Here is a 26,397-nt window from a genome sequence, read left to right on the forward strand (position 1 = left end):
ACAAGCATGTCAAGGTCCCTCTGGATGGCATTCCTTCCCTCCAGCGTATCAACCGAACCACACAGCTTGGTGCCATCGGCAAACTCGCTGAGGGCACACTCAGTCCCACTGTCTGTGTCAGTGACAAAGATGTTGAACAAGACCGGTCCCAACACCGATCCCTGAGGTACACCACTCGTTACTGGTCTCCAGCCGGACATTGAGCCATTGACTACAACTCTTTGCATGCGGCCATCCAGCCAGTTCTTTGTCCACTAAGTGGTCCATCTATCAAACTGATGTCTGCAATTTAGACACCAAGGATGTCATGTGGGACAGTGTCGAACGCTTTGCACAAGTCCAGGTAGATGAAGTCAGCCACTCTACTCCTGTCCATCAGTTCCATAGCCCCATCATAGAAGGCCACCAAATTGGTCAGGCAGAATTTCCCCTTAGTGAAGCCATGCTGGCTGTCACCAACCCCCTCGTTTTTCATGTGCCTTAGAATGCTTCCAGGAGTATCTACTCCAAGATTTTGCCAGGCACAGAGGTGAGACTGGCTGGTCTATAGTTCCCTGGGTCATCCATTTTCCCCTTCTTGAAAATGGGGGTTATATTTCCCTTTTTCCAGTCATCAGGAACTTCACCTGACTGCCATGATTTTTCAAGTATGATGGACAGTGGCTTAGCGACTTCATTCGCCAGCTCCTTTGTGACCCACAGATGGATTTCATCAGGACCCATGGACTTGTGTACGTTCAGGTTCTTAAGATGGTCTCGAACCAGATCTTCTCCTACAGTGGGCCTAGGGTCTCCATTCTCACAGTCCCTCTGTCTGTCTTCCAAGACTTGGGTGGTGTGGTCAGAGCCTTTGTGAGTGAAGACTGCGGAAAAGAAGTCATTCAGAACCTCAGCCTTCTCCAAATCCAGGGTAGCCAGTTCTCCTGATGGTTTCCGGAGTTGGCCTACATTGTCCCTAGTCTGTCTTTTATTTGCTACATACCAATAGAATCCCTTCGTATTATCCTTAACATCCCTAGCCAAGCTTAATTCTAACTGGGCCTTTGCTTTCCTAACCTGGTCTCTAGCTTCCCAGACAACATCCCTGTATTCTTCCCAGGCCACCTGTCCTTGCTTCCACCTTTTATAAGCCTCTTTTTTCCTTTGAATTTTCCTCAGCAGCTCCTTATCCATCCAAGGAGGTCTCCTGGCCCTCCTGCTGCACTTCCTTCTGGTTGGGATGCAACACTCCTGAGCTTGTAGTAGGTGATCCTTGAATATCAACCAATAGTCTTGGGCCCCCTTGCTCAGGGCTATTTCCTATGGTACTTTACTAAGGAGGTTCCTTGAAGTCCAGGACATTGAGCTTGCTGCATGCTTTTCTTACTCTCCAGAGGATCTCGAATTCGACCATCTCATGATCACTTCAGCCAAGGCTGCCCTGAAGTCACATTTCCAATGAGCCCTTCCCTGTTGGTGAGCACTAGGTCAAGCATGGCACCTCTCCTTGTCGGCTGCTCTATTACTTGCAGTAGGAAGTTGTCTCCCACACAGTAGAGGAACCTCCTGGATTGCTTGTGCCGGGCTGTACCGTCAGTCTAACAGATACCAGGGTGGTTGAAGTCCCCCATGAGAACAAGGGCCTGCGAGTGTTAGCATGCCAGAAAATACAAATCAGTCTTATGAAGGCTGGGGTTTTTTTTGTGTCTTATCTTCACCTAAGTCAAATTTAAAAATAAGCAGCACATTGTGCTTTCAAGCTGTCATTGTTTTGGGGAAGACACTGCAAATAACAGAAAACAAACTTGTGTAACTGCTGAAATGCCTTTTCTTCTTTGAAGTAGCTGCTTTATTAACAACCAGTGAGGAGAAGAAGGAGATACCTAGTCCATAAGCCCAGTCAAAAGGTTTGTCCTGTAATTTCTTTGTTTTGTTTAATGGAATTATACAGTAAAAAGGGATCTCTGAAGATTATGTAGCCCAGTCTTCTGCTCAGAACAAGGCTAATGCCCTGAGAACATGGTGTTCAACGTTTGGAACACTGCGGTCTGAAAATCCTCATGGATTGAAATTCTGCAGCCTCCTCAGACAGCCCATTGCTGTCCTTAAATGCAATCACAGAGGATTTTTTGCTTGTGTTTGGAATCAAGTCACATAACATCATGTGACTTAATGTCACGTGAAATTAAGGAAAACTTGATGTCATGTGTGACTGTTTTCATCTTGTCCTTTGTTTTCATCTTTGTCCTGTGTACCTCTTAGGAGGATCCAGTTCTCTACAACCTCCAGAGAACTGATGGTAGCAATTTGATGTGCCTACTTTGCCTTCATCTCTGTGAAAAAGCACAAAAACCCCAGACCCCTGAGTGTCCTCCTGTGATATGTATTCCAACCCCTTTGCTTTCCTTCGTTAGCCATATCTATCTGAGGCTATGGGGGGACTGTTGAGACAGCCACAGCATAGCATTAAGGTTTGATGCTGCTTTTAAATTAATGATCAGTAGTAACAGTGCCAGATATTATTAAGAAATAGTCCAGATTCGGAGAAATCTCCAGGAACTCGCCAACAAAGTTTAAGTTGACAAGCCGGTATTATTTATTGCGACGCCGGGCTGTGATTATATTGTCCTTAAATATACATATTCATTAGGTTACATACATTACATCATACGTCGAGAGGATCCCTCCCGCATGCGCACTAAAACGTGGTGGTGGGCTTTGGGACCCCTGGTGGTTATTTTTTCATCACTGCGTTTAGGATCGTTATGAGTGACCACGAGGGGGTTCTGGCAAAGCTTATCTTAGTCATTTCTCTATAGTTGCTAACAAAGCCTAAAGTCTTTGAAGTTACTTATTTACAACCCTGTTCCTCAGTCAGCCCCATTCTTCACCCTATTCTTCAGTCAGCCCCATTCTTCGCTCCTTAACAAGATGTGTGAGAGTTTTAATTCTCAGCTGCAGACAGAAAAAAAAACCTGTACCTAAATTTAAAATACAGCAATATTTTAAAGGTTAGCAACTGTGCCGAGATGCCGTTTATTGACAAGTATGAAGACATTGCTGTGTAGCATTGCCCCATTCCTACAAGAAAAATTTGCTATTCTGGTGTGCCTAAAAGTGACGTAAGGTAAGCAACACCATAGGATGCAGAAAGCAGCGTGACTTTGCTTATGCTGGAATATGGAGAAATTACAGGGCCTGTTAGATTCTACATGTGCAATTGTCAAACTGAAAAGGGATCTGTGGACTTGGATGTTTTGCAGGAGTGCAAGAAGCCCTGTGGGAGTTTACTCTGGTCTTGGTTTCTCTTTCTCTCCTCATCAGTAAGGTCCCTCTAAAATTCTGGTTTTCTTTTTTTTTTTGTCATACCTGTAAGGTTGAAAGACTGAGGAGAGCAAATAAGATATAAAACTATTCTAGAAAAGGGTGCCCGTCGCAGGGAGTTGGAACAGAATGAGCTCTGCAGTGGAAACAGCTGACCTCTCAACTGCGGGTCTCCGCGGAACACAAGCACCGCGGGACGGGCTGCGCCTGCGCAGTGCCGAGAAGCTTGGGCTTTGTGATGCGCAGGCGCGGCCGTCCGCTGTGCAGCGTGCCCTGCCTCAGCACCTACTCTTCCGTCTGCCGCCGCTGGAGGGTGAGGCCTGCCACCAACCAGCGGGGAGCCAGCGACCGCGGTAAAGGACGCTGCTACTGCCATTACGTGATGTGATGATGTGATGTGACGTGCGTGACGCGCCCCGCCCCTCCCCGCCCCGTCCCGTAGGCGGGCGACTTCCTCCCCCCCGCAGCGACCATTGGCTGCCTCCCGCCGATATTGAGAGCACCGTTCCCGCAGTAAGTCTGCAGCTGATTGGCTCGCCTCGCCACCACGGGGGAGGGGGGGGCCTCGGAGTCGCTAGCTGGAGGCGATTGGCAGAGGGAGACACGGATCTCCCGCCTCCGCGGCGCGCTACCGTGGCTAGGGCTTCGCCTCAGCGGGATGAGCCGCGTTTCCCCATGGAGACCAAACGGGCCGAGATCCCTAGCAGCGTCCTGGACGACCTGTGCAGGTAGCTGCGGAGCGGGGGCGCTCTCGGGCCTGCCTCACACCCGGCAGCCCCGGCCCGCCGGCGCCAGCTGTCCTGTGGTGCCGCGGGCAGTCTATTGCGGGGGGGCGGGCTAAGCGTCCTCCCTCTCTTCCTGACCCCCCTCCCCTGTGCATGGGGCCGGGCCCGCTCGGGACTGCTTGAAGTGCTAGGTGGGGTGGTGGGGCTCTGGGAGGAGTGGGGTGGCTTGGACTGGGGAATGGGGTAGCCCCGGGAAAGGGGCGCCCTCGGCAGTACCGCCTCGGCCGGGAAGCGGAAGGAGGGGGCTCGGTGCCGCTCCCCCTTCCACCCCGTGCTGTGTGGGGCAGCACCCGCCCCCGTCAAGGTTTCGTATCTTAGGGCGCCGCCCTCCCGGACGAAGCAGCTCCGGCGGGGACCGACCGCTTCCTCTGGCCGCTGGCACCGTCGGCAGAACCCGGTGTAGGGCTAGCCCGGTGGCAAGGGAGAAGCTAGGCACGGACATGGTGCGTGGGGTGTTTCTTTCGGTGTTGGGAAGCCCCTGCTGCTGGACCGAAGAAGGTAGAACTGTGTCGGTGGTGCTTGGGCCGGTGAGAGAAGAGTTAGAACTGTAAGATTGATGCGATGTGTGTAGTGATGGCTTGATACGGTACTCTACCATTCAGAAGTGGGGCTTCATTTAGAAGCGGTGGCGGGAAGTCCCCTTTGCTGATTTATCTCTGATAGAAGAGAATGTTGCAGTGAGACAGAAAAGTAAGAGCCAAAGGAATATCCTTCAGTCTGAAACTGACCTCTCTTGCTTGTTGGTCGTTTCAGGTTGAAATGGTTAGCTTTTCTTATCCTAAAGGCTGCACATTTAAATTTTCTTAAAACATAGGTTCAGTTTTCTTGGGGTTGAGGGCTGCACTTTTCCCCTTGAAGATCTCAGTCTCTGATCATCTACAGTGCAGCCCTTTGGACCTTTAAATTCACCTGTCACCCCTAGAACTTGATGTGATAGTTAGCATGAAATTTTCCTGCTGTCTTAGCACCTGGAATGAAGCCCTTCTGAAGTGTTTGCATACAAGAGGGAAACGTTATTAGAGATGGATAGTCTATTTAATGGAATTACTGTTTTCAAAAGAGTGAAAATGCTTAGAAGTGAGAATACCAGAGGAAGCTAGAACTGCTTTGCTCAGTAGTGTTTTGTTGCTTATCTAATGCAACAGTTGGAGTTTGCAATGCGCAAATGAATTTTCAGTTCTCTAAGTCTGGTCTCTGTTGTGCTCATGTTTCCATCTTGTTTCTTTTGGACTCTCTACAGAGAGATGGGACTTGTCGTTTAGGTCACTGCTCACATAGAAATCGGGGTTTAAGACTATTTCAGAAAATCCTTGGGGAATCACAATGCTTACAAAACTGAAATAGCCTGTCAATGTCTCTCCTAGGGGGTGGCTGATAGAAAGGCACATGAGTAATCATTGTTATAGGGTCAGTCCCTGTCCTACTGTGTGTGTTCCCCTGAGCTGCTGTCATCTTCTACCTTTGAAATGGTGTTTTGTCTTACAACTTGTATGAATGTAGTTGTGTGGGGTGGTTTTAATTAAAACTCAGAACAAAAAAAAACAAACCCACAAACAGCCCCTCCTCTCAACCCCAAGCCTTCCCCCCAACTGAGGAAGGTAGATCAGGGGCTTGTAGTTGCTATCTGTCTTGCTCTTAATCTTTTCCTAGTTTACCACACTGACTTTCGTCAGTACTAAGAGATCAGCCCTGCCTCAGATATGTTGCCTTGCTTGGACATGGACAAAACAACTAAAAGGAGGAGCAGACTCACCAGCTTTTCTTGTGGAAAAGAGAGAAGGGATTCTGGTATGTAGTGAGGGAGTGAAAGGGCTGATAGGTCTTGGCTCAAGGGAGAGGATAAAACAGTAAACAAGTGAAAGATCAGTGGTGCTGTGCTTCATGCTATAAACATGTTATTAAAGTATCTGTCTCTTCCCACATTCTTCAATCTATGGTATTAGTGGAAATTTTGGAAGAGGCAAGCAATTTTTCATGCTCAGTTATTGAGAAGATTCAGAATATTTGCTAGGACAACATATACTTAGTATTTCTCTCTCTTTTTTTTCAAATTCTGCCAGCAGGTTAAACTTAAGTACAAAAATAATTATAATTTCAGTATAACAAGTTTGGAAAGTTACAGGACCCATACAAGTTCTCCAGTATCTTTTTATATGAACTGTAGCAGTGTAAGCTGCAAATTTAAATAACTTAGTGCATTCTTAGGAGATGGCAATTGTTCTCATTACTCTTACCAAGCTGAACAGTGAAAGCAATCTGCTTTCAAATCAGGCTTGCCCAGTACTTCTGAGATTTTATTTTTTTAGTGAGTGTTTGCATTTTTTTTTTTTTTTGGTGGTGTAATTGAAAAGCAAAAAGCTAAATTAAGGCTTAGATGTCCACAAAACAGAACTGTTGGTTTTATTTGTATCTTGAGAGTGCTAGAACATCTGTCAGACTTCTACACTTTGTCTTTGAACTGGAATACTTTCCTTTGTCCTGAAGCAAAAGGCCTAGAATCTCTGAAGAAAACTCTTCAGAAGTTCATGTATGCAGGAGGTGCAGTCAGTATTACTTCTTACTGTATCTGGCATTTCACCTGCTTGGTACACTTTACATTTGATACATTTACCTGCTTGATACATTTCCTTATGACAGAAGGACCATCAAGATCATAGAGTCATAGAATGATTTGAGTTGGAAGGGATCTTAAAGCACATCCAGTTCCAACCCCCTGCCACAAGCAGGGACACCTTCCACTAGACCAGGTTGCTCCAAGCCCCATCCAACCGGGCCTTGAACCTTGCTGGGGATAGGGCAGGCACACCTTCCTTGGGCAACTTGTTAACAGTGTCTCACCATCCTTACAGGAAACAGCTTCTTCCTAAGATCTCATCTAAATTTCACCTCTTTCAGCTTAAAGCCTTTCCGCTTTGTTCTATCATTGTTTGCTCTTGATCGCAGTACTCCTGGTTTGTGCACATTCGTTCACTAAGGGTGGAATTTATCTTCCCTATAGTGACAGGTCTGCACAGTATAGTTCAGCAACTGATAATATGTTGCTGAATTAAAATGCGTTCGGGTTTTATTTTGAGCTGAAGCACTTCAGATTCCTCACATAGGCTAGACAGGCTAGTCAAAGAGGCTCATGTTTAGCTGCTTGGATCACTTGCAGCTGTTCCAACTAATTCAGCCAATTAGTCAAAATAAGAATTCCACTGTTTGGGGCAGCTACAGCTGTTTTAATGCCTACAGTTAATTCTCATGGCTGTTGGCAGCTCCCAAGGCATACAGAGGTGCCTTAGATGGTATCTTAATTTTGTATGTCTTGGGGGGTCTGTGGGTGTGGTGGTTCTTTTGTTTGTTTGTTTTTGTTGAGCTTGCTAGGTTAAAAAAACTCCATGAAGAACTGCTGGGTAACCTTTACCATATAATCAAATACTGAAATTTTAAAGCACTGAAAACTGTACTAAAGAATCAGTATAAGATGGCTCTTAAAAAGCCCGAACAACCTCCTACAACCCCCTCACCCCAAACAAAAAAACCCAAACCCACAGCTTTTCCCAATGGTATAAAATAACAAGAAGGCTTTTATATTCACCTGTTGAGATCTCTGTGAGAACTGAGTATAAGTGATAATGGTGGTGGTGGTTATTGTTAAATGCTTTCACTGCAAAACTATTCTCTGAAGGATAACAAAAATATGATTAAAACCACTAGTCTGATGCACTCCCCCCCCCTTCCCCCCCGAGCTGTCACAGTTTTTCCTTGCCGGTAAACTAAAATTAAGAGAGTTCTGCACTTAAAATTTGTATTCAGAGTAAAATGTTACACATCCATTCTTATTCAGAGAGTAGAGTTGCCAGCCTGTGAAAACAAGTTGAAAGCTAAAGCTGGGTATATAATGTCTTAAAACATTTGCTGAGTTCCTAGGCTGGTTTATAGTTACACAGTACCAGGATACACTTTGTTCTAGTTCTGGCAAGTTATTGTGTGTTTAAGCTTCAGTGGTAGGACCACTCTGACCCATTCTGTTAAATAACAGGTCACAGATATACATATCATTTTTTTGTCATGCTGTCTTGTGCTACTGAGTTGTCCTATACTGCATAAGTAAAGTGGAGATAAAAAATCTTGATGTACGTTTTGGGGCTGCTTAGTGCTCTCTCCTGTAACCAAGTGCTGTTGGTACCCTATCTTTTGAGTTCAGGACTGTGGTGGGTTAACCTTGACCTGCGGCCAGGTGCTTTCCCAGCCACTCACTCCCCATTTTCAACAAGATGGAAAAGCTTGCGCCTCAGGGAAGATTGCATACCAGTTTCTGTCATGGGTAAAACAGACTAAACTTGTAAAAATTAATTTATGTTGTTGCCAGTTTAAAATGGATTTGGATAAACAAAGGCAAAAATCAGACGCTTCTGACCTTGGTGTTTGTGATACCGTTTTACACTCCTTTTCTCTCTTCCTCTGCTTGTCTGGCGTTCTTGGCCTTTCTTAAATACACTTCTCTAGAGGCACCAACGTTGTGGCTGCTGGCTTCGGCTGTGCCCTGCGGTGGGTCTGCTGGAGCCCGCCGTGTCCAGCCCCAGGCAGCTTCTGCCTCTTCTCAACGAAGGCCACCCTGAAGCCCCCTGCTGGCAGCATGTGAGCAACCTTAGGGGTACCTGGTTTTAGGACTTCCATCACTCTAAGTAACTTAGGAGTTAACTTTGTGACTAATAAGTAGTGTTCTCATTGGCTTTGCTCATGTTACTTGTTCTAAGCATAATGATGCTTATTCCTATTTAGTACTACTGCATCTTGTATCTTCAGATTTGTGTTCAGCTACAGTGCTGGGCAATAAAACACCATCAACTAGTTATAAAATAGAGCTATTTCTTTTTTACCTTTACAGCAGCTTTATAGATAAGGGTTGTTTTCAGCAGTAATTGAGCGTTCAAAAATAAAGGAACAGTTGTGGGGTGGCATTGCCAATTAAAAATTGGTGAGTGCAAAAATCATGGAATGGGTTAGGTTGGAAGGGACCTTAAAGATCACCTAGTTTCAACATCCCTGCCACGGGCAGGTATGCCTCTCGCTAGACCATGTTGCTCAGAGCCCCATGTTAAGGTCTGCTCTCCTGAAGTTCAGGGCAGTGAGTTTGCTGCACACCCTCCTCACTGCCCTAAGGATCTCAAATTTCACCATTTCATGGTCATAACAGACAAGACTGCCCTTGAACTTCACATTCCCCACCAGCCCCTCCCTGTTGGTGAGGACAAGGTCAGAATATTGTTGAAATTAATAAGGTTATTTATGTAAGGGCGTGTGTCTGCTTCTTTAAGGCTATCTGGTTAAGGACTCTTTTCAGGGAAAATGGAATAAGAAAGGTAGGAAACCATAAACAAGGCATACAGGGGCACAATCCTGAGGGAGGAATAAGGGAGGCAGTAATGAGAACCAAAGGTGGCTGATTAATGGGGGGAGGGGTGGGAATATTCCAGCAAGTTTATTTGGGTACCTGCTTCTGGTAAATGAAGGGAAAAATGAGGAAATTGGAACCCAAAATACGTAGAGACAGACCTAAGAAAGCAAAAGTGGAGGCTGACAAGAACTAAACTTGCCAGCCACACTAATTGATAGGCTATCCAGAAACCACAGACACTTCAGCCTGGTCTTTTCATGTGATAAGACTGTAAACGGAGGTGGGGGTTGGAGGTGATTATCCCACACCGTGGGCTGGAAGAGGTGCAGCAGGGGAAGGGAAGAGGGGGCAAAACGGGGGTAGGCAGAAAAGGGTGCAAGAAGAGCCAGTTGTGTGTAAAACTGGGCTGGTCAGTATGCTTGTCTTGCTGAGCCTTTTCCCTGATAACCTTGGTCTGTCTTGTCTTGCATCTTATTAAATCTTTTTTTAGTTGTCTCTCTGTGTACTCTCACTCTCCACCCCATGTACATGTGTGCTGCAAGGGATTCAGGGATGAAGTGCCAGCTAGTGATGAGAGCAATTGTGAGGGGATAGGGTGTCAGCTAGTGGAGTGAGGGGGATGTCTCAGTGCCGGTTACCCATATGGGTGGGTATCTTGGCTTCCAGCTTCTGGCACAGTGAGTGTCCTGAGAACCAGTTACTGTGGGGGAACACTTGTGAGTGAGGGGCAGAGCACTGGTGGCTGTAGCAGGACCCTGGGTCACAGCGCATGTGCCTGGTGGGGGTCAACATCTTATATTCCCCAAATCTGTTGTGCACATGTGTTCACAGGCAAACTTCAGGCTGGACCAGCTGGCAGCACAGGGACCTGTGTGATGGGTATGAGGTCTTGGGATCTGGGCAGGAGTATTAGGTGGAAAGAGGGAGCTGTGGTCACCCCCTCCATGAATGTATGTGTATTTATGAACCTGGAGAGTGTCAAGTGTGTACTAGCAAACCTCTGCCTGCACTAGCAACCTTCTGCTAGAAGAGCAGGACACGTGCTGTGTCTCTGTGGTTGTTTCATGTGAGCCGTCTATGCAGGTTCTGTTGAATGCAGCACTTTGCGGCAGCTGATGAGACAGCTGTGATAGTCTCCTGTGTGTGTGTCCCTGGAATTATATGCTGGGCTTTGCTGCTGTTTCAGCCTGCCAAAGGGAAAGCTGCAGCCGTGTCCCTCAGCCTGGGCAAGGACCCCTTGCTGGGCTCCAGTGGCCAAGCAGGAAGCGGTCCTTGGATAGAGTGGCTGGAAAGGCAACCACTTTTGACATCCTGTAATTATACTTGTCAAATTTTAAGTAAAGATGTCTTCTAAATATTTCTGGTTCTGGCAATGATATTATGCCAGAACCAGAATTTAGTTGTTGGTACTCAGGAGCTGAATGTAAAAGATCTATGTCAGATGGTTTAAGTTCAATGGGGTAGATTATCTTAAATTTCTAAAAAGAAAATTCTGTTGATCTTATAAATAAATAAAGCTTCTTCTGCTTAAAAAAGCTGTCACACAGTGCTGCTTACACTTATATCCCTGGAACTCTATATATTTTTGCCAATGTCTGAACTAAAGCATAGAGTAGACTTGAAAAATAAACCAATTGTCTGTGTTTTAATAGGATTGTATTGAATTTTAAAATCTACCTAAATAGTTTACTGTGGTTTTAAGTGAAAATACCCTGTTCAGCTTGTGCCCAGACAAAAATGTGTTGATATCTGTTATCAGTTTACGGAACATTTACTGGACATTTAGAAATGCTTTCATTCTTGTAATACAGCTGTTTATGTAAGATGTCCTTACCCTCCCTTAGGTAATTTACAGAAGTTATTGTATTTGACTTTTGTGAGAGAGTATCATGATCCATTCTCTGTCTTGATTTAAAATGTTGTATTTTCCTTTGATGTGGAAACCTTTTGCTGTCTAGACTGCCAGGAAGATCTGGTGGTCTGTTGCTCTGTTCTAATGGATCAGGAATTACACTGTTGCATGCATTTTTGTTGTTAGATCTATTTAAGTTGATAGATTTGGTTAGTCTTACTCTTCTTTCTTTCCTTGCAGCCGATTTATTTTGCACATTCCAAGTGAAGAGAGAGATAATGCAATCAGAGTCTGTTTTCAGATTGAACTTGCCCATTGGTTTTACTTGGATTTCTATATGCAAAACACACCAGGATTACCTCAGTGTGGGATAAGAGATTTCGCTAAAGCTGATATCCTTTTTTACTGTGATTGTTTTCCGTCTTGGTGGCTAAACTGCAAACTGAATATTGTTAATGAAATATCATACTCTCAGCAGGAAAATGTCAGTTTGTGTTAGTGATTATAAGTTAGTATTGCTACCTGTGTGACTTTTACCTGTAAATTGCTTCCAAAATTTTGTGGCATCCACAAAAAGAGATGTTTCTTAGACTGCTAAAGAACTATGGGAAATAGGCAATTTCTGATCTTTGATTTTTCTTCATGTTTGCATTGTGGCAGATGAGGTGGGTTTCAGAGATGAGCTGTTGGAGCTCTTCATGGTGTTCTGGCTCCTTAATTTAATCCCCTTCTAAGTAAATGGTGACATTAATGCTAATATAGCTGAGGGTGGTATGTGTTCCCCCAGTGGTATGTATTTGTTGGAAGTACTGGTGCTTGTTCCTACAAAGCAGAAAACAGAAACAATTCTGTTGATAGGGGAGAGGATGCATTTATTCTGAATTCATATGTTTGGCTTCTGCTTTTTTAATTGCTTACAAGGGCCACTGGAATGTGCACTCCTTGCTGGAGGAGAAACTTCTGGCTTTCCTCCAGCAACTGTTTGAGTTTTAAACTTTTCCTGTATGTTCTTTATGTGAAATTGGAGTTTTGCTTCTAACTTTCATGGTAGTGTTGTTTGTGGTTTCATTGCACAAAATACTTCACAATATTATTATCTGTGGTTTCACTACACAAAATCTCTGTTTGAAAACTAATATTTACTTTTTGAAAAACTACAGTATGTATTTTAACAATAAATGTAAAAATATGCTTTTTTGTTGCTCAATATGTTGTAGTTATTTTTTATTTTAGGTACGGTTTTAATTATAAATATATTTTCAGACTGAAAAAATTCTTCTGGTAATTGTTAGCAGGGAAGGAAACATACAATGTAATTGATGCTATTTGTTCATTTCACAGAATCAGCTTGGTTGGTAAAGACCTTTTAAGATCAAGTCCAACCATTATCCCAGCACTCCCAAGTCCACCACTAAACGGTGTCACTAAGGGCCTCGTCTGCATGGTTTTTGAACACTTCCAGGGACAGTGGTTCCACCACTGCCCTGGACAGCCTGTTCCAATGCCTGATCACCCTTTTGGCGAATAAATTTGTCCTGCTATCCATGCTAAACTTCCCCTGGTGCAGCTTAAGGCCATTTCCTCTTGTCCCATTGCCTCGTACTTGGGAGAAGAAACCAGCCACCTCCTCACTCCATCCTCCTTTCACGTCCCCCCTGAGCCTCCTCTTCTCCAGACTAAACACAACCCTTCCCTCAGCCATTCCTCATTGTGCTCCAGGTCCTTCACCAACTTGTTACCCTTCTCTGGACCTGCTCCAGCACCTCAATGCCTCTCTTGTATTGAGGGCCCAGAACTGAACACAGAATTCAAGCTGCAGCCTCCCCAGTGCCCAGTACAGGTCACTGCCCTGGTCCTGGTGGCCATGCTATTTCTGATACTGGCCAGGATTACACTGACCTTGGCTACCTACCTGGGTTTTGTGGTTTAAACCCAGATGGCAGCTAAGTCCTGTACAGCCACTTGCTCATTCCCACCCCTGTACCCCTGCACCCTGTGTGGGAGGGGGAGGAGAACTGGAAGAATTTAAAACCTGTGGGTTGAGGTAAGTGCAGGTTAATAATTGAAATAAAGTAAAATATAGTGCTAATAGAAATAATACCAATAGTAACACTACTGATAACAATAGGGAACAACAGAAAAAGAGAAAAGAAAGCTCAGAAAATAGCAATGATGCACAATACAATTGTCTGCACCCCCTGACAGACCACTGACCAGCCTGATGTGAGCAATGATCTGTCCCTTCCAGGTGACTTCCCCCCAGTTTATATACTGGGCATGATGTGATGTGGCATGGAATACCTCTTCGGCTAGTTTGTGTCAGGGGTCCTGGCTCTGCTCCCTTGTGGCTTCTTGTTCCCCTCCCCACTGGCAGAGCATGAGAGACTGAAAAGTCCTTGATCAGAGTAAGTGCTACTGAGCAACAACTAAAGCGTTGGTGTCTTATCAACATTGCTCTCAGACTGAAGCCAAAACATAGCACTGTGCCAGCTACTGGGAAGAAAAATAACTCTGTCCCAGCTGAAACCAGGACACTGGGCACAAGCTGGCTCATGTTCAGTGGCGTCAGTCATCACCCCTAGGTCCTTAGTCACTGAGCAGCTTTCCAGCCACTTCTCCAAGCCTGTAGCAGTGCATGGGGTTGTTGTGGCCCAAATGCAAGACCTGGCGCTTTGTCTTGTTGAGCCCCATATCAATGGCCACAGCCCATTGATCCAGCCTGTCTAGATTCCTCTGCAGAGCCTTCTTATCCTCCAGCAGATCTACACTCCCACTAAGCTTGGTGTTGCCTCCAAACTGAGGGTGCACTTAATCCTCTCATCTAGATTGTCAATAAAGATACTAACACTGGTCTCAATACTAAGCCGTGGGGGATACTGCTAGTGACTGGTCACCAACTAGGTGTGACATCATTCACCACTTCTCAGCCATCAGCCAGTTTTTTACATGGTGAAGAATCTACCTCTCCAGGCCATGGGCAGCCAGTTTCTCCAGGAGAATGCTGTGGGAGACAATGGCAAATGCTTTACTAATTTCCACAGCCTTTCCCTCATCAACCAGGCAGGTCACCTTGTCATAGAAGGATATCCGGTTTGTAAAGCAGGACTTGCCTTTCATGAGCCCATGATGACTAGGCCTGATCCCTTCGTTTTCCCACATGTGCTTTATGGTCTCACTTGGAATCATCTGCACCATGACGTTCCCTGGCACTGAGGTCAGGCTGACGGGTCTGTAGTTTCTGGGATCCTCCTTCCTGCCCTTTTTGTAGAGAGGCACCACGCTGGCCAGCCTCCAATCCTCTGGTACCTGCCCACCAGACCAGAACTGCTAATGCATGATGGAGAGTGGCTTGGTGAGTTCCTCCAGCTCACATTTGCCAGAAATATTTCTGCTGCAGTATTGTATTTTTAAGTACTCTGCTATGGAATATTTTTATTTGGTAATAATAGTTTTATATGTAGCATACAATATTATACTTTTACTAAGGGCTTGTAAATTTGCTTTCAGGGTTGAGTTACAAAAGTTGTTCATGCTTTCTCTGCACAGTGAGTTTTGGTGAAGTGTATTAGCATTCAAATCTCTGTAAGTTGTTACCTTTAAAATAATGTTTTTACATAGTAAATACATAAATACAGATTCTGTTCTGTAGTATAACAAGAGATTATGGGAAAAATTTACCTCTGCTTCAAACATGAGATGAAACTGTAGTTTGTCTTTAAAATGAAAAAGTTCAAAATAACTGTCACATGGATACTATTCCTTCAAAATTAGGGGAGGCATTCCTTCAGACAAGTCTTGCTCCATCTTTTTTATTTTCTTCTTTAATTGTTTTGTATTAGAATTACCAAATTGCTTGATGCTTTCTGACCTTTAGAGTTGGTAATGGGTTATTCATAATATTTTTTACTTCCAAGAAAATATATCTTGTGAACAATCAGGGGAGGGAGTGCTGTTATTGCAAATGTTGAATCAGTATCTCTTGTATGTCTGCATGTGTTTTGAGACTGGATGCTTAAGTTCATTTTCCTTAACATGCTGCTGTACTCTTCAATCACTGCCCTTTTTTACTGCCTCAAGGTGAAGACGTACAAAAGGTTTTAGACGAGTGGAAAGAATACAAAATGGGAGTACCAACCTATGGTGCAATTATCCTCGATGAAACGCTTGAAAGTGTGAGTACAGAAATAGCTGTAAAGGGCTGGAGGGAAGGATGGCATATGCTGGCAGAAGTAATCTTATTGTTGCTTGCATTTTTTCATCTGGAGTTAAAAATAAGTGCTTCAGCTTCACAAAGACCTGACAGTTACTTGACACTGTTGAGTGTGTACAGAAATATATGGGAGACAATAAACACACTTTCACTTGGTTTTCACTTTCCACTTTTTTTTCTTATTATTTATTTAAAAATAAAAGTTTTGTTTCATTTTTATTCGGAGTTGCATGACCCTAGAAAAGAAAGTTACAGTTCTTGCTAGAACACAGGTTCCTTCCTCCAGGCTAAAGTATCATTTTGGTGAAGGGAAGAGATCTAACAGAAATTGGTTAGTATAGTAGGTGTTTGACAGTTGCATTCCCTTGCATTTTGCAGGTTCTTTTGGTTCAGGGCTATTTAGCAAAGTCTGGTTGGGGATTTCCAAAAGGGAAAGTAAATAAAGAAGAGGCTCCTCAGGATTGTGCTGCTAGAGAGGTAAGCTGTTTTTTATCCCCATAAATTTAATCTAAAGAAAATTTTGCTGAGAGCAACAGTGTATTGGATGAAAAGCCATTTTACTTAGATTCCTCTTTAATCAACTCATGTAAATAGTGTGTATTCTTGCAGAAGTCTTACACTAGAGCTTTTAGTGCTTTTCTGAGTTCTAGAGTGATAATCAAGGGTATATGGTTATATAATTTTAAATCACTGTCAGTGTTTTTGTTTTGCACTAACTTGTTAAGTGAGTACTATTTTTAAAGTTCTTTGCTGAACTATGTACTTTTAAGTATTATTTTTTGGTGCTTTGGAAATCTTATGTACTTTGTGGATTTTGGAATATTAATTTTAAGGGCCACCATGACTGTGAAAAGGTAGAACAGGAATTTTGTTTATGTACACTGGGCTATGTAAAGAGGCTAAAGAGTTGAGTTGGAAGTTGTAACAGATTAAGCAAGAATTGTGAAGAACTTTAGTTTCCTATTTGTCAGTGACGTAGAAACAAGGATCAGTGTGTATGGAAAATAAAACCTGAAAAATAATCTGTGGGATTTATGGCCGCTGGAGATCTGGATAGATAGTGAAGCTACATATTAAAAATAGCCTGTAAAAGAATATTTCTGGTATAAACTCAGTGTTCATGTAACCTAATGCATCCAGAATTTTTGAGAGGGAATATTAAGATAAAAGTAGTAAGATGCATTAGTTTTCTTCATGGTTGGACTGAACCAGTATCTGAGAAATCATAGATTTTTATTTTAAATATACCCATCAAAATGCATGAATGAAAAAAAAAACATATTTATGATTCCCTGTTGGTGCTTTCTATACCACTCACATATTTAATACGGACTTTGAAGAGCAAAATAAGGCATTATATCTTAACATTGCATTATTATGTAATGAACACACATGAAATACGTTTTCATGTTAGCAGTTACTGATGTCTGAGTGTAGGACACTAAAAATTGATGATGAAAAATTGATGTGCCAGTAAAACCTGTCTAGAATTTGAAGATGTTTTTACTGCCCAAATAGTTTTTATTGTGAATAAGATTTCCAAGCATCCGGCAGCATGGAGGAGCAGCTAGAGGCTCTCCATCCATATTAATTAATTACTACATGAAGGTGTAATAGAGTAGTTTTAACTTTTATAACAGGTCTGTCTGCTTTAAAGAAATGTAAAGAACATAGAATCTTAGATTCTTTTTCAATTATTGAGAGTATATCTGTGTGTAAAGGCTTGTTTTCCCCACCAGTGGCCTGCTTTCATGGATAGATCTGAAAAATAGTCATTCCTTCTCTTGTGGTGGTAGGTTCTGAAAGAATGAGTCTGAATATGCACACTGATTTCATAGCATCATCTACATGTTTCTCAGGTGTTTGAAGAAACTGGGTTTGACATAAAAGATTATATCTGCAAAGAAGAATACATTGAGCTGCGAATTAATGATCAGTTAGCCCGCCTGTACATCATTCCAGGAGTTCCCAAGAACACAAAATTCAACCCCAAAACTAGAAGGGAAATTCGGGTATGTGTTAATCTCATTTTAATCTGTAGAAACTTGGTGTTACAGAGCTTGATTTTTAAACATAATGGTCTGTAAAATAATGGAACTTCCAAGCCAGATGAATACCTCTAATACAAGGTAGAAATGGTATCTTTGCATTGTAGGGTATTGTCAATTTCTTGTGAAAGAAGCAAAGACTAGAGTAGCAGACCTGTTGGAAACTTTGTTTCTGATATCCATAATTTTGAATTTTGCTTATCTTCCTTGTATTGAAGTTCAGTTTAAAACTTCCCCATATTTTCATGCAGATGGTGCTACTGAACTGGGTATCTGCCTTTCTAGGGCATCTGCCTTCCTAAATAGGAAAAGGTACTTGTAGTTGACTAGACAGGATTGTCTTAATTTGTTGCATTAGAGACCTGTTTCCAAGATGCAAATTAAAAGATGATGAACTTTGTGGTTTTTTAATTTTTTTTTTTTTAAAAGCATCCCACTTTGTGTAACAGTGACCATCTGTGTGGGATGATGAAGAGTTCTTACAGTGACAGATTTTTGTGTCCCTGCTGAAGTGCTGTCTTCACCTGATCTAATACAAAGGGGCATGCCATTTTTGTGTTCCCCTATAGAACTATATTGAAAACCAGTTCAGCTTGTAACTTCTTTACATATTACGCATTTTATCTGGACTTGGGGTTTTGGGGCTAGGTTCTGTAACAGAAAAGCTCATGTAAGTTCTTTTATACTGTATATTCAGAATTCCTGATTTTGTTCCCCATTCTGCTAAGTATATAGCCTTTATAGGTAAAATAATGTAGAAATTGTAATGAAAATCCTGTCTTTTACCCATGTTTTTCTCTTTTAAAACAAAACCTGAAACTTACTCTGCAAACTTATTCCCCTTCTTTCTCATAATTTTTGAACAGGTGTAGGCGGTCTGGTTTTGGTGGCATTTTAAATAAGACCAGCAAAAATTGTAATGGCTTTAGAAGTTATTGAAAGCCTCTACCTTTATTTATGGCATTAAGTGTCAGTGATTTGGTTGGTGTTTGAAACCCTCATTCTAAAATTAGTTGCTGGGTAACACCTTTAATATTTTAAGTGCTGTATCTTTCAATGAGTATATGCTGTACCATCTGTTACTCTGTATTAGAGGTCAGGAGAATGACTCCATTGTTAATTAACCTTTTGTGAAAAACCCTGATGTGGTCCCTTAATTAAAGTCTTCCACTACAGTTTTTTAATTAATAGAAATAATTGGTTGATACATATTTGTAACATTCTGTAAGACTACAGTAGTGGGTATTTTCATGTTACTTCTTGTTCTTCTAGAATATTGAGTGGTTTTCCATTGACAAATTACCATGCCACAGAAATGACATGACCCCAAAGTCCAAGCTGGGTTTAGCACCTAACAAATTTTTTATGGCAATTCCCTTCATCAGGTATGTTTGAAATGAGGCAAAGGCTGGGCCAGTGCCTTTCAGACAACTTTAATTTCTTTAGATTTGTTCTGTAGTAAGTAGGTCTTGCCGCACTTCTCCTTGCTCACAGACCACTGAGGGAATGGATTTCCCGAAGGAATGGAGATTCCTCAGATAGTGACAATGGATTTTCATCTACAGGGAGCACACTCTCCAGGCCCAACTTGGAAAAAGCTAGGTAAGAACCAGGTCAGTTTAATAACTCTATATACTTTATATAAAATATTGTTCATACAAGTTGCTTGTCCTTTTTCTCAGAGTATTTGTGTTTCAGTATGTCATGGGTTGACCCTGGCTATATACCAGGTGCCTACCAAAGCTGCTCTGTCATTCCCCTCCTCAGCTGGACAGGGGAGAACAAATATCACAAAAGGCTTGTGGGTCGAGATAAGGACAGGGAGAGATCACTCATCAGTTGCTGTCATGGGCAAAGAAAGACTCATCTTGGGGAAATAGTTTAATTTATTACCAATCAAATCGTATGAAAACTCAAACCCAATCTTAAGAACACCTTCCCCCCACCCTTCCCTTCTTCCTATGCTTAACTTTACTCCCTATTTCTCTAACTCCTTCTCACCCAGTGGTGCAGAGGAACAGGGAATGGGGCTTGCAGTCAGTTCATCACATTGTCTCTGCTGTTCCTTCCTTCTCAGGGGTAGGTCTCCTCACTCTCTTCCCCTGCTCCAGCATGGAGTCCCTCCCAGAGGAGACAGTCCTCCACAAACTTTTCCAGAATCCTTCCCACAGGCTGTAGCTCTCCACAGACTGCTTCAGCGTGGGTCCTTTCCATGGGGTGCAGCTGTTCAGGAACAGGCTGCTCCAGCGTGGGTCCCTGCAGGGTCACAAGTCCTGCAGCAAACCTGCTCTAGCGCAGGCTCCATTCTTCATGGGGCCACGGTTCCTACCAGGATCCTGCTCCATTGTAGGCTTCCCATGGGGTCACAGCCTCCTTTGGTCATCTGCCTGCTCCAGCATGGGGTCCTCCATGGGCTGCAGGGGCACAATCTGCCCCACCATGGTCTGTACCACAGGCTACAGGAGAATCTCTGCTTTGGTGCCTGGAGCCTGCTCCCCCAGCTTCTTTACTGACCTTGGTGTGCAGGGCTGCTTCTCTCTCATGTTACCAGTCCTCTCTCCAGCTGTAGTTGCTCTTGCACAGTATCTTTTTTTTCCTTCTCAAATGAATTATCTCAAAGGTGCCACAGCTATCACTGACGGCCTCATTCTTGGCCAGTAGCAGATCCATCTTATTTCTGGCTGGCACTGGCTCTGTTGGACATGGGGGGAAGCTTAGGGCATGTTCTCACAGAAGCCACCCCTGCAGTACCCCCACTATCAAAACCTTGCCATACAAACCATATATACAGTAATAGAATGTGTTAGTAAAGAAAAGTAAAATTACAGGCATATCTCATAGGACTGTAAATAGGATGAGAAGCTAATTAATGTCATGATACCACCTTTTTGGTAAATTCACATGTCAAAACTGATTCTAGAGTCACATATATGGGAATTCAAAAACCAGAAGCTAGAACACATAGGTAACTTCCAGTGTGTCAAGTTCAGTGATTTTTTGCACTTCCACAGAGGAAAAATAGGATATTTAAAAGTAGGTCTTTCAAGTACCATCAGAGGTACCTAGCCAGCTAAAATCCTGTGGGAGTTGGTAGGGGAGCAGATGCTGCTGCCTTTTGATTCAGCTGAGTGAAAAGTGGTAGAGCAAACTTTAAAACCTGTAGGACCGAAGAGAATGCTACGCTGCAGTAATTAGACAAACACTGACAACAACAGGACAAATGCTAACATGAACCTAATCTGCTGTTAGTGCAGAACATAGGTTTCCTACCAGCAGGCAAAACAAAGCTGCATGAAAGCAGTGAGCATTATTACAGTTTCCACTTCTAGGTTACTTAAGCTTGTCTTCCAGGTTGGTCTCAAAAAGCAGAAAATTCTTTCATACTATTTTTTCAGCTGCCAATAGGTTTGAAGTTGTGTTATATACTCTGTCCCAGTTTCAGCTGTAACAGTTATTTTCCTCCTTCTTAGTAGCTAGTTCAGTGCTGTGTTTTGGCTTTAGTCTGAGAACAATGCTGATAACACACCGATGGTTTAGTTGCTGCTGAATAGCAACCTACCCTGATCAAGGACTTTTCAGTCTCTCATGCTCTGCCAGTGGGGGGGGGGGGGCACAAGAAGCTGAGAGGGAGCAGAGACAGAACCCCTGACCCAAACTAGCCAAAGGGGTATTCCATACCACAGCATGTCATGCTCAGTATATAAACTGGGGAGAGTTACCTGTAAGGGGCTGCTTGCTGCTCAGGTTGGGCTGGGTTATCAGTTGATGGTGAGCAATTGTATTGTGCATCACTAGTGTTTATTGTTATTTTTCTTCCCTTCCCTTTTTAGTTTTATATTCCCTCCCCTTGTTATTTCCCTTATCATTATTAGCGGCAGTAGTAGTTGTTTTATATTATACTTTAGTTACTGGACTGTTCTGATCTCAACCTGTGGGGTTTATGTTCTTCTGATTCTCCTCCCCATCCTGCCCAGAGGAGGGAGTAAAGGGAGGTGAGCAAGCGGCTGCCTGGTGTTGAGTTACCAACTGGGCTTAAACCACCTCTTTTCCTGTACCAGATCCAAACTTCGCTGCAATCAGCAGATGTTTACAGATGGCTTTTCAGGAGAGCAGTGTGTGAAGCCAAAACAGCCACAGAAGCCATATAATCATACTGAGATGGCTGAAGTTTTGAAAATAAAGGTAAGCTGTCTCATTAGCAAACGTATGTATCTGGACAATTTAAAACAGATGTCTTTGTTCAGAAGTATTACTCTCTGGCTTGAGAATACCGAGTTTTGTCACCATAGCATGCAAAAAAAAAAAAAGAGGGGGGTGGGGGAGAAAAATTTTGGGGATCCTGAGATTTATCTGACATTAGAGGTGGTGGGTATCAGGTGGTTGTTGTGTTGTTTCAGGTATAGATAGTAATTACTACTCACCATTTTGGTGTCCTCCACGTACCCTTTTGAAATATTTTGGGTACCACTACTGTGTATGTATCAGTGTATGGGAACTCACTGAGCCGAATTTGTTGTGTAATGCAGTGTCTGTAATAGTGTAAGAGAGACTGAGTAGCAGCTGGTGACGCTTTGTAACTTGAGTGCATGTTCAGTTAATTCCAGTGTGTTCCAGCTTGTCTACAAAAGATGCCTTTTACATGTTTTGAGGTTATTTGGAGGACAGATTTTACTGGTAAGTGTTAGTGCAGTGATGTTCAATGCTGCCATTTAAACTCAACTCTTTATTACATTTTGGACTTAATAGCAGAGTCAGTGCTTGAGGAGCAATGGCAGAAAGCAGTATCAAGACATTCCCAACCAAAAGAAGCGAACAAATGGAGTCCATAGCCAACCAGTTAAGCCAAATCATACCTTGGTAAGAAACGTGTGGTGGGTGTCTCATTAACAGGTTCCAGTAATGCTTAACTGTCCAGTTTAGGCCAGTGTCCTGCTGAAAAAGAGCACATATCCATCACAAGTATATTTGATCAGAATATTTGGTATGTGTTTAGAAATATGGTATTTCTTACATTGTATGCATATACATCTCTAGACAAGCATAGTATAAACTTCAGAGTTCACATTTTGGAAGTAAAGACTTGTTACAGCAGTTAAAAATTTGCCAGCTGTTTTAGTAGACCATAAGCTTTCCAGATTCTTGTCAGGTAACAGCCTGCTGTGGTGTGTCATAAGAAGTCACTGCAGTGTATGTCTTTTTTTATTCACATAGGATATATTATTGTAAATACGGAGTTTTGTTATGCAATATTTAGATACAAAGTGGTAATGCATGCTTATTGTTTCCCTTTCTAGCAAAAATGTTATGATACAGACTTGACTTGAACTGCAGAATCTCATAGAATTTTTTAATCATACAGTAGAACTACAGCAGTTTGTATATTCCAGTATGACATTCTTGTTTTGTTACCTTTTCCCTGCAGTAACTAATTGTCTTTGTCCCCGCAGTTCTGCTGGCTGGGAGAAGACTCGCTGAGATATCTCTCTTTTTTAAAATACAATGTCTATTTCACACAGACACTGATACCTACCCTCTCTAACCCTTCTTTATGGCTCTCCAATTCTACTTTGTTGACTCTTGTGCAGCAGTGAGCCTCAGTTCTCCATACAGCTCGGCTGGCTCATCCAGGCTTTAGTTTTGCTTGTTTACAGGCTGTAAACTAGATTCTTCCCATTAGGGCTTGTGGTTATTACCTTCTCTCTTTTTCATGTAAGAGTGCAGAAACCATAAATTCTTGTCCTGTAAACCCCTCAGTGTAGCAAGAAATGCTTAGTTGTGTTTGGGTTTGAGAATAAAATGTGAAAGAATTGACTGCCCAGAAATTTGGCTGTATAGGAGAAAACTGGTAGGGGAATCTGTAGGTTCTTGAGGGAAACAAGTAGAACTGTTAATACTCCACAGTCGCATTGTAGGATCTTTACAGACTTTTCTAAATACTTCTGTGGTGTTTCATTTGCATTTTCATGATTGTCAGTCTTTTGAAGTTTAAGTATTTCATGTCCCTGTGATAATTTTCTAATACAATTTGGAGGCCAGGGAACTCTTAATTCACACAGTGTGCAAAGTGCCATACTTTTCTCTGTGTACTTACAGCAGCATACCTAGGACTAAAACTGAACTCTTCCCTGGAGAATTCCAACTTTGTGTCTGTAATGCATGCTAATTTAATTGGCAGTAGTAGTGTGTTTGCACATGTATTCCCCTTGCTTTCTGGGACATGTCGATTGAAGAAAGGTCTTGTGCATGTGCAACTTCTATTCCGCACCTTCATATGCAAGACCTTTCCAGCTTAAAAACATTTAGAAAGCACTCAGAATTTTCCCTGAAAGTCTGCATTTTAGAAAATATTTGTTGACTGTTAAAAGGCTGCATGCTTCTGAAAGTCTTGTAGACTTGAAGCATGCTTACTAGATAAAGTGACATGACAGAATTTGTGCTGAGTTATAAGTAACATAATTCACACACCAGGAGATACATGAAAGTAAAGGTAACCAGCATGCCTTTTAGGTGATGTTTAAGCTATACCCCAAGAAATAGAATGCCATTTCTTTATGAAGTGTGTAATGTACGGTCATTCTTTCAACCAGAAATGTGAAAAAAGGCTTAATCCAAGAAGACTTCAAGATAACTTTGAAACAGGCAAGTGCAGTCTGAATTTTCATCCATTGTCATGTATTACAGGCTGAGGGCACCTGACTAATAGTGGTTGTGGGTTTTTCCTTGTATGCTATCCTACCAAATGCCAAATGTTATAAAGCTGTATTATTTTTAAGGCAGTGTGAGTTGTTGTGGGCTGGTTTAGGGTTTTTTGGTGGTTGTTTGGTTTAAGTTTAGTTAACTTTGTATGCTGTTTCATGTTGCTTTTGCAAGTCTTCTCCTAAATTATGAAGACTCAGATAAATCTGGTGGCTGAGTGAAAAGTAACTCAAAGCTGTTTTAGGAAAATAGCATCTGATTCAACATAATGCTGGTAATTGAGTGTTGGATCATGGCTTTCTGTCCCACTAGTAACTAGCTGCAGTTGGCATTGGACTACTCTGGAGAGTGCTCAGAAAATGGGGCCATAATTCTGTCCTCCTTATTAAGGAATAACTTGGAAAAATCAACACCTGTGGGCAAAGCTGTCTGTTAAAAGTGTCCCCAAATTGCTGTGACTTGGAAAATTTGTTCTAACCACTGGATGACTTATAAATATGGTTGAGATACCTTCTCCTGTTTATGAACAGACATAAAAATTTTATCATAAGTACTGAGTATACATTTGAGGTATGGCTTTGTATTGTTACTGATAGTTTTACTGATAACTATGTGTTTAATATTTGTTTCATGCTATCTTCTCTTTAAGCAGATGCAGCATATGAGATGTGTTGCTCCATTGAAGATCCACTGACAGAACAAGTGGACAGACAATCTGTGGCATGCAATGGCCATTACAAATTTGCTTTCTCATCAAGAGCTTTCTTGAGTTTCAAGTTTGACCATGATGCCATAATGAAAAGTTTTGACCTCTGACAGCACACTTATTAAGAACAAAAATCAGACTTGCCTGTTGCAATTGAGGTTTTTTTTTATCCAGCCTTACTCTTTCTCAGGATTTTTTTTGTTTTATTTTGTTTGGTTTTAAATGCAATGCAGGGACTGACTGGTGGTTTGGAAGGGTTTGTTCTCTTTGTAGTATGGGAGTGGCATAGTCAACTGTTGCACTTTAAATGCAGTATAGCCTTTGTCCACGGAAGTACCTTTCCAGTGTTCAGTTCACTTGTTCCTAGCTGTGCATTAAAGGGCATTCTTTTTTTTTTGTTGTTGTTATTAAACTTGCCAAGTCTTTTGTAGAATGTCACTGATTTTAATTTTTTTTAACTGTTAAGAGTATACCAGCTTGCGAAACTTCAACTGCTCTGATGTAAATTATTGGACCCATTAAGTCATTTTGTGTAGTACATTGCAATATTACAGCAGTGGCAATGAAACTACTTGATTCTCACAGGACTCCTTTGTCCTAGTGATTTTGAAACCAAGTTGCACATTTCAAACCTAGCCTCAGCCTGTCATCCTTTCTCTGTCCCAGTTGCTTGCCCAAAGTAACTTCTTTCCTGCACATGGATAGGTTCTGATGGGTGGCAATCAGTATTTGGAGCCAAATGTATAGCATGTTGACTTCTTCTACCTACTCTGCCTCTGTCTTAAGTAAAGATACATTCTTTACGTAAGGGAAGAATGGCAGAACTTAGCTGTTCAAAGTGTCTAGCTTCAACTCTTCTGCACTGTCCCCGGCTGGGTAAGAAGTTGTGAAATGTTGTTATCCCAGTTGCAGCCACTTTCAGGAAAGCAAAGCTTAAGCTTTGTCTGTGAGAGGTTACTTGTGTAGAGTTTATACTGAATGTAAATAAGCCTCTGTACATCTCGCTGAGGAGGAAGGGAGGTGCATGGATAATAGAGTCATTGTGTGACACTAAATGGCTTAATCAGGCTTGCAGTAACTATTGTAAGGGTGTCCAATATTGTATTCTATGCTGTTGTCCTCAGTTCTCTTGTGTAGTGTATGCTCTGTATATATCCAGTAGTATTGAATTGCACTGGCAGTTAGCATTTGAATGATGTAGCCTCAGTTATTTTCAGCTACAAAGCTCTCTTTGTTAAAAATATTAAAGACTGGGGGGAGGAGAATGACACCTCAGAATTGCGGTGACAAATGGTTAAATCGCCTTCGTGATCCAAGTTAAGGGGTTCTGAACATGTGCTTTGCAGTTGAGAGAAATGCACTGAAATAATCTGTCACTGCAGCTTGTGGTAGCAAGCATGTTGTCCTGGATTTA

General features: G+C 42.4%; 1 protein-coding gene across 4 annotated transcripts; it reads left to right on the forward strand.

Moving 5' to 3' along the window:
* The first annotated feature begins 3,760 nt into the window (after positions 1-3,760).
* On the forward strand, positions 3,761-25,416 carry DCP2 (decapping mRNA 2). Of its 4 annotated transcripts, XM_061443059.1 has the most exons (11): positions 3,762-4,031; positions 11,564-11,715; positions 15,368-15,495; positions 15,912-16,010; positions 17,393-17,545; positions 18,854-18,966; positions 19,076-19,183; positions 21,640-21,763; positions 22,331-22,438; positions 24,169-24,220; positions 24,930-25,416. In XM_061443059.1, exons 1-11 carry the CDS (start codon positions 3,979-3,981, stop codon positions 25,091-25,093), a joined length of 1,254 nt encoding a protein of 417 aa, XP_061299043.1. In that variant the 5' UTR covers positions 3,762-3,978; the 3' UTR covers positions 25,094-25,416. The 4 variants fall into 4 exon arrangements, with proteins under 4 accessions (XP_061299042.1, XP_061299043.1, XP_061299040.1 ...); XM_061443058.1 differs by lacking the exon at positions 11,564-11,715 and having other exon boundaries at positions 3,761-4,031; positions 15,401-15,495; positions 24,927-25,416; XM_061443056.1 differs by lacking the exon at positions 11,564-11,715 and having other exon boundaries at positions 3,763-4,031; positions 15,401-15,495; positions 22,328-22,438; positions 24,927-25,416.
* The last annotated feature ends 981 nt before the right edge of the window (positions 25,417-26,397 follow it).

The sequence above is a fragment of the Pezoporus flaviventris genome, unplaced genomic scaffold (assembly GCF_033815535.1).
Source record: "Pezoporus flaviventris isolate CSIRO_AGI_PZ_B2104156 unplaced genomic scaffold, CSIRO_AGI_Pfla_v1 ptg000285l, whole genome shotgun sequence".
In the NCBI taxonomy this organism is placed as follows: domain Eukaryota; kingdom Metazoa; phylum Chordata; class Aves; order Psittaciformes; family Psittacidae; genus Pezoporus; species Pezoporus flaviventris.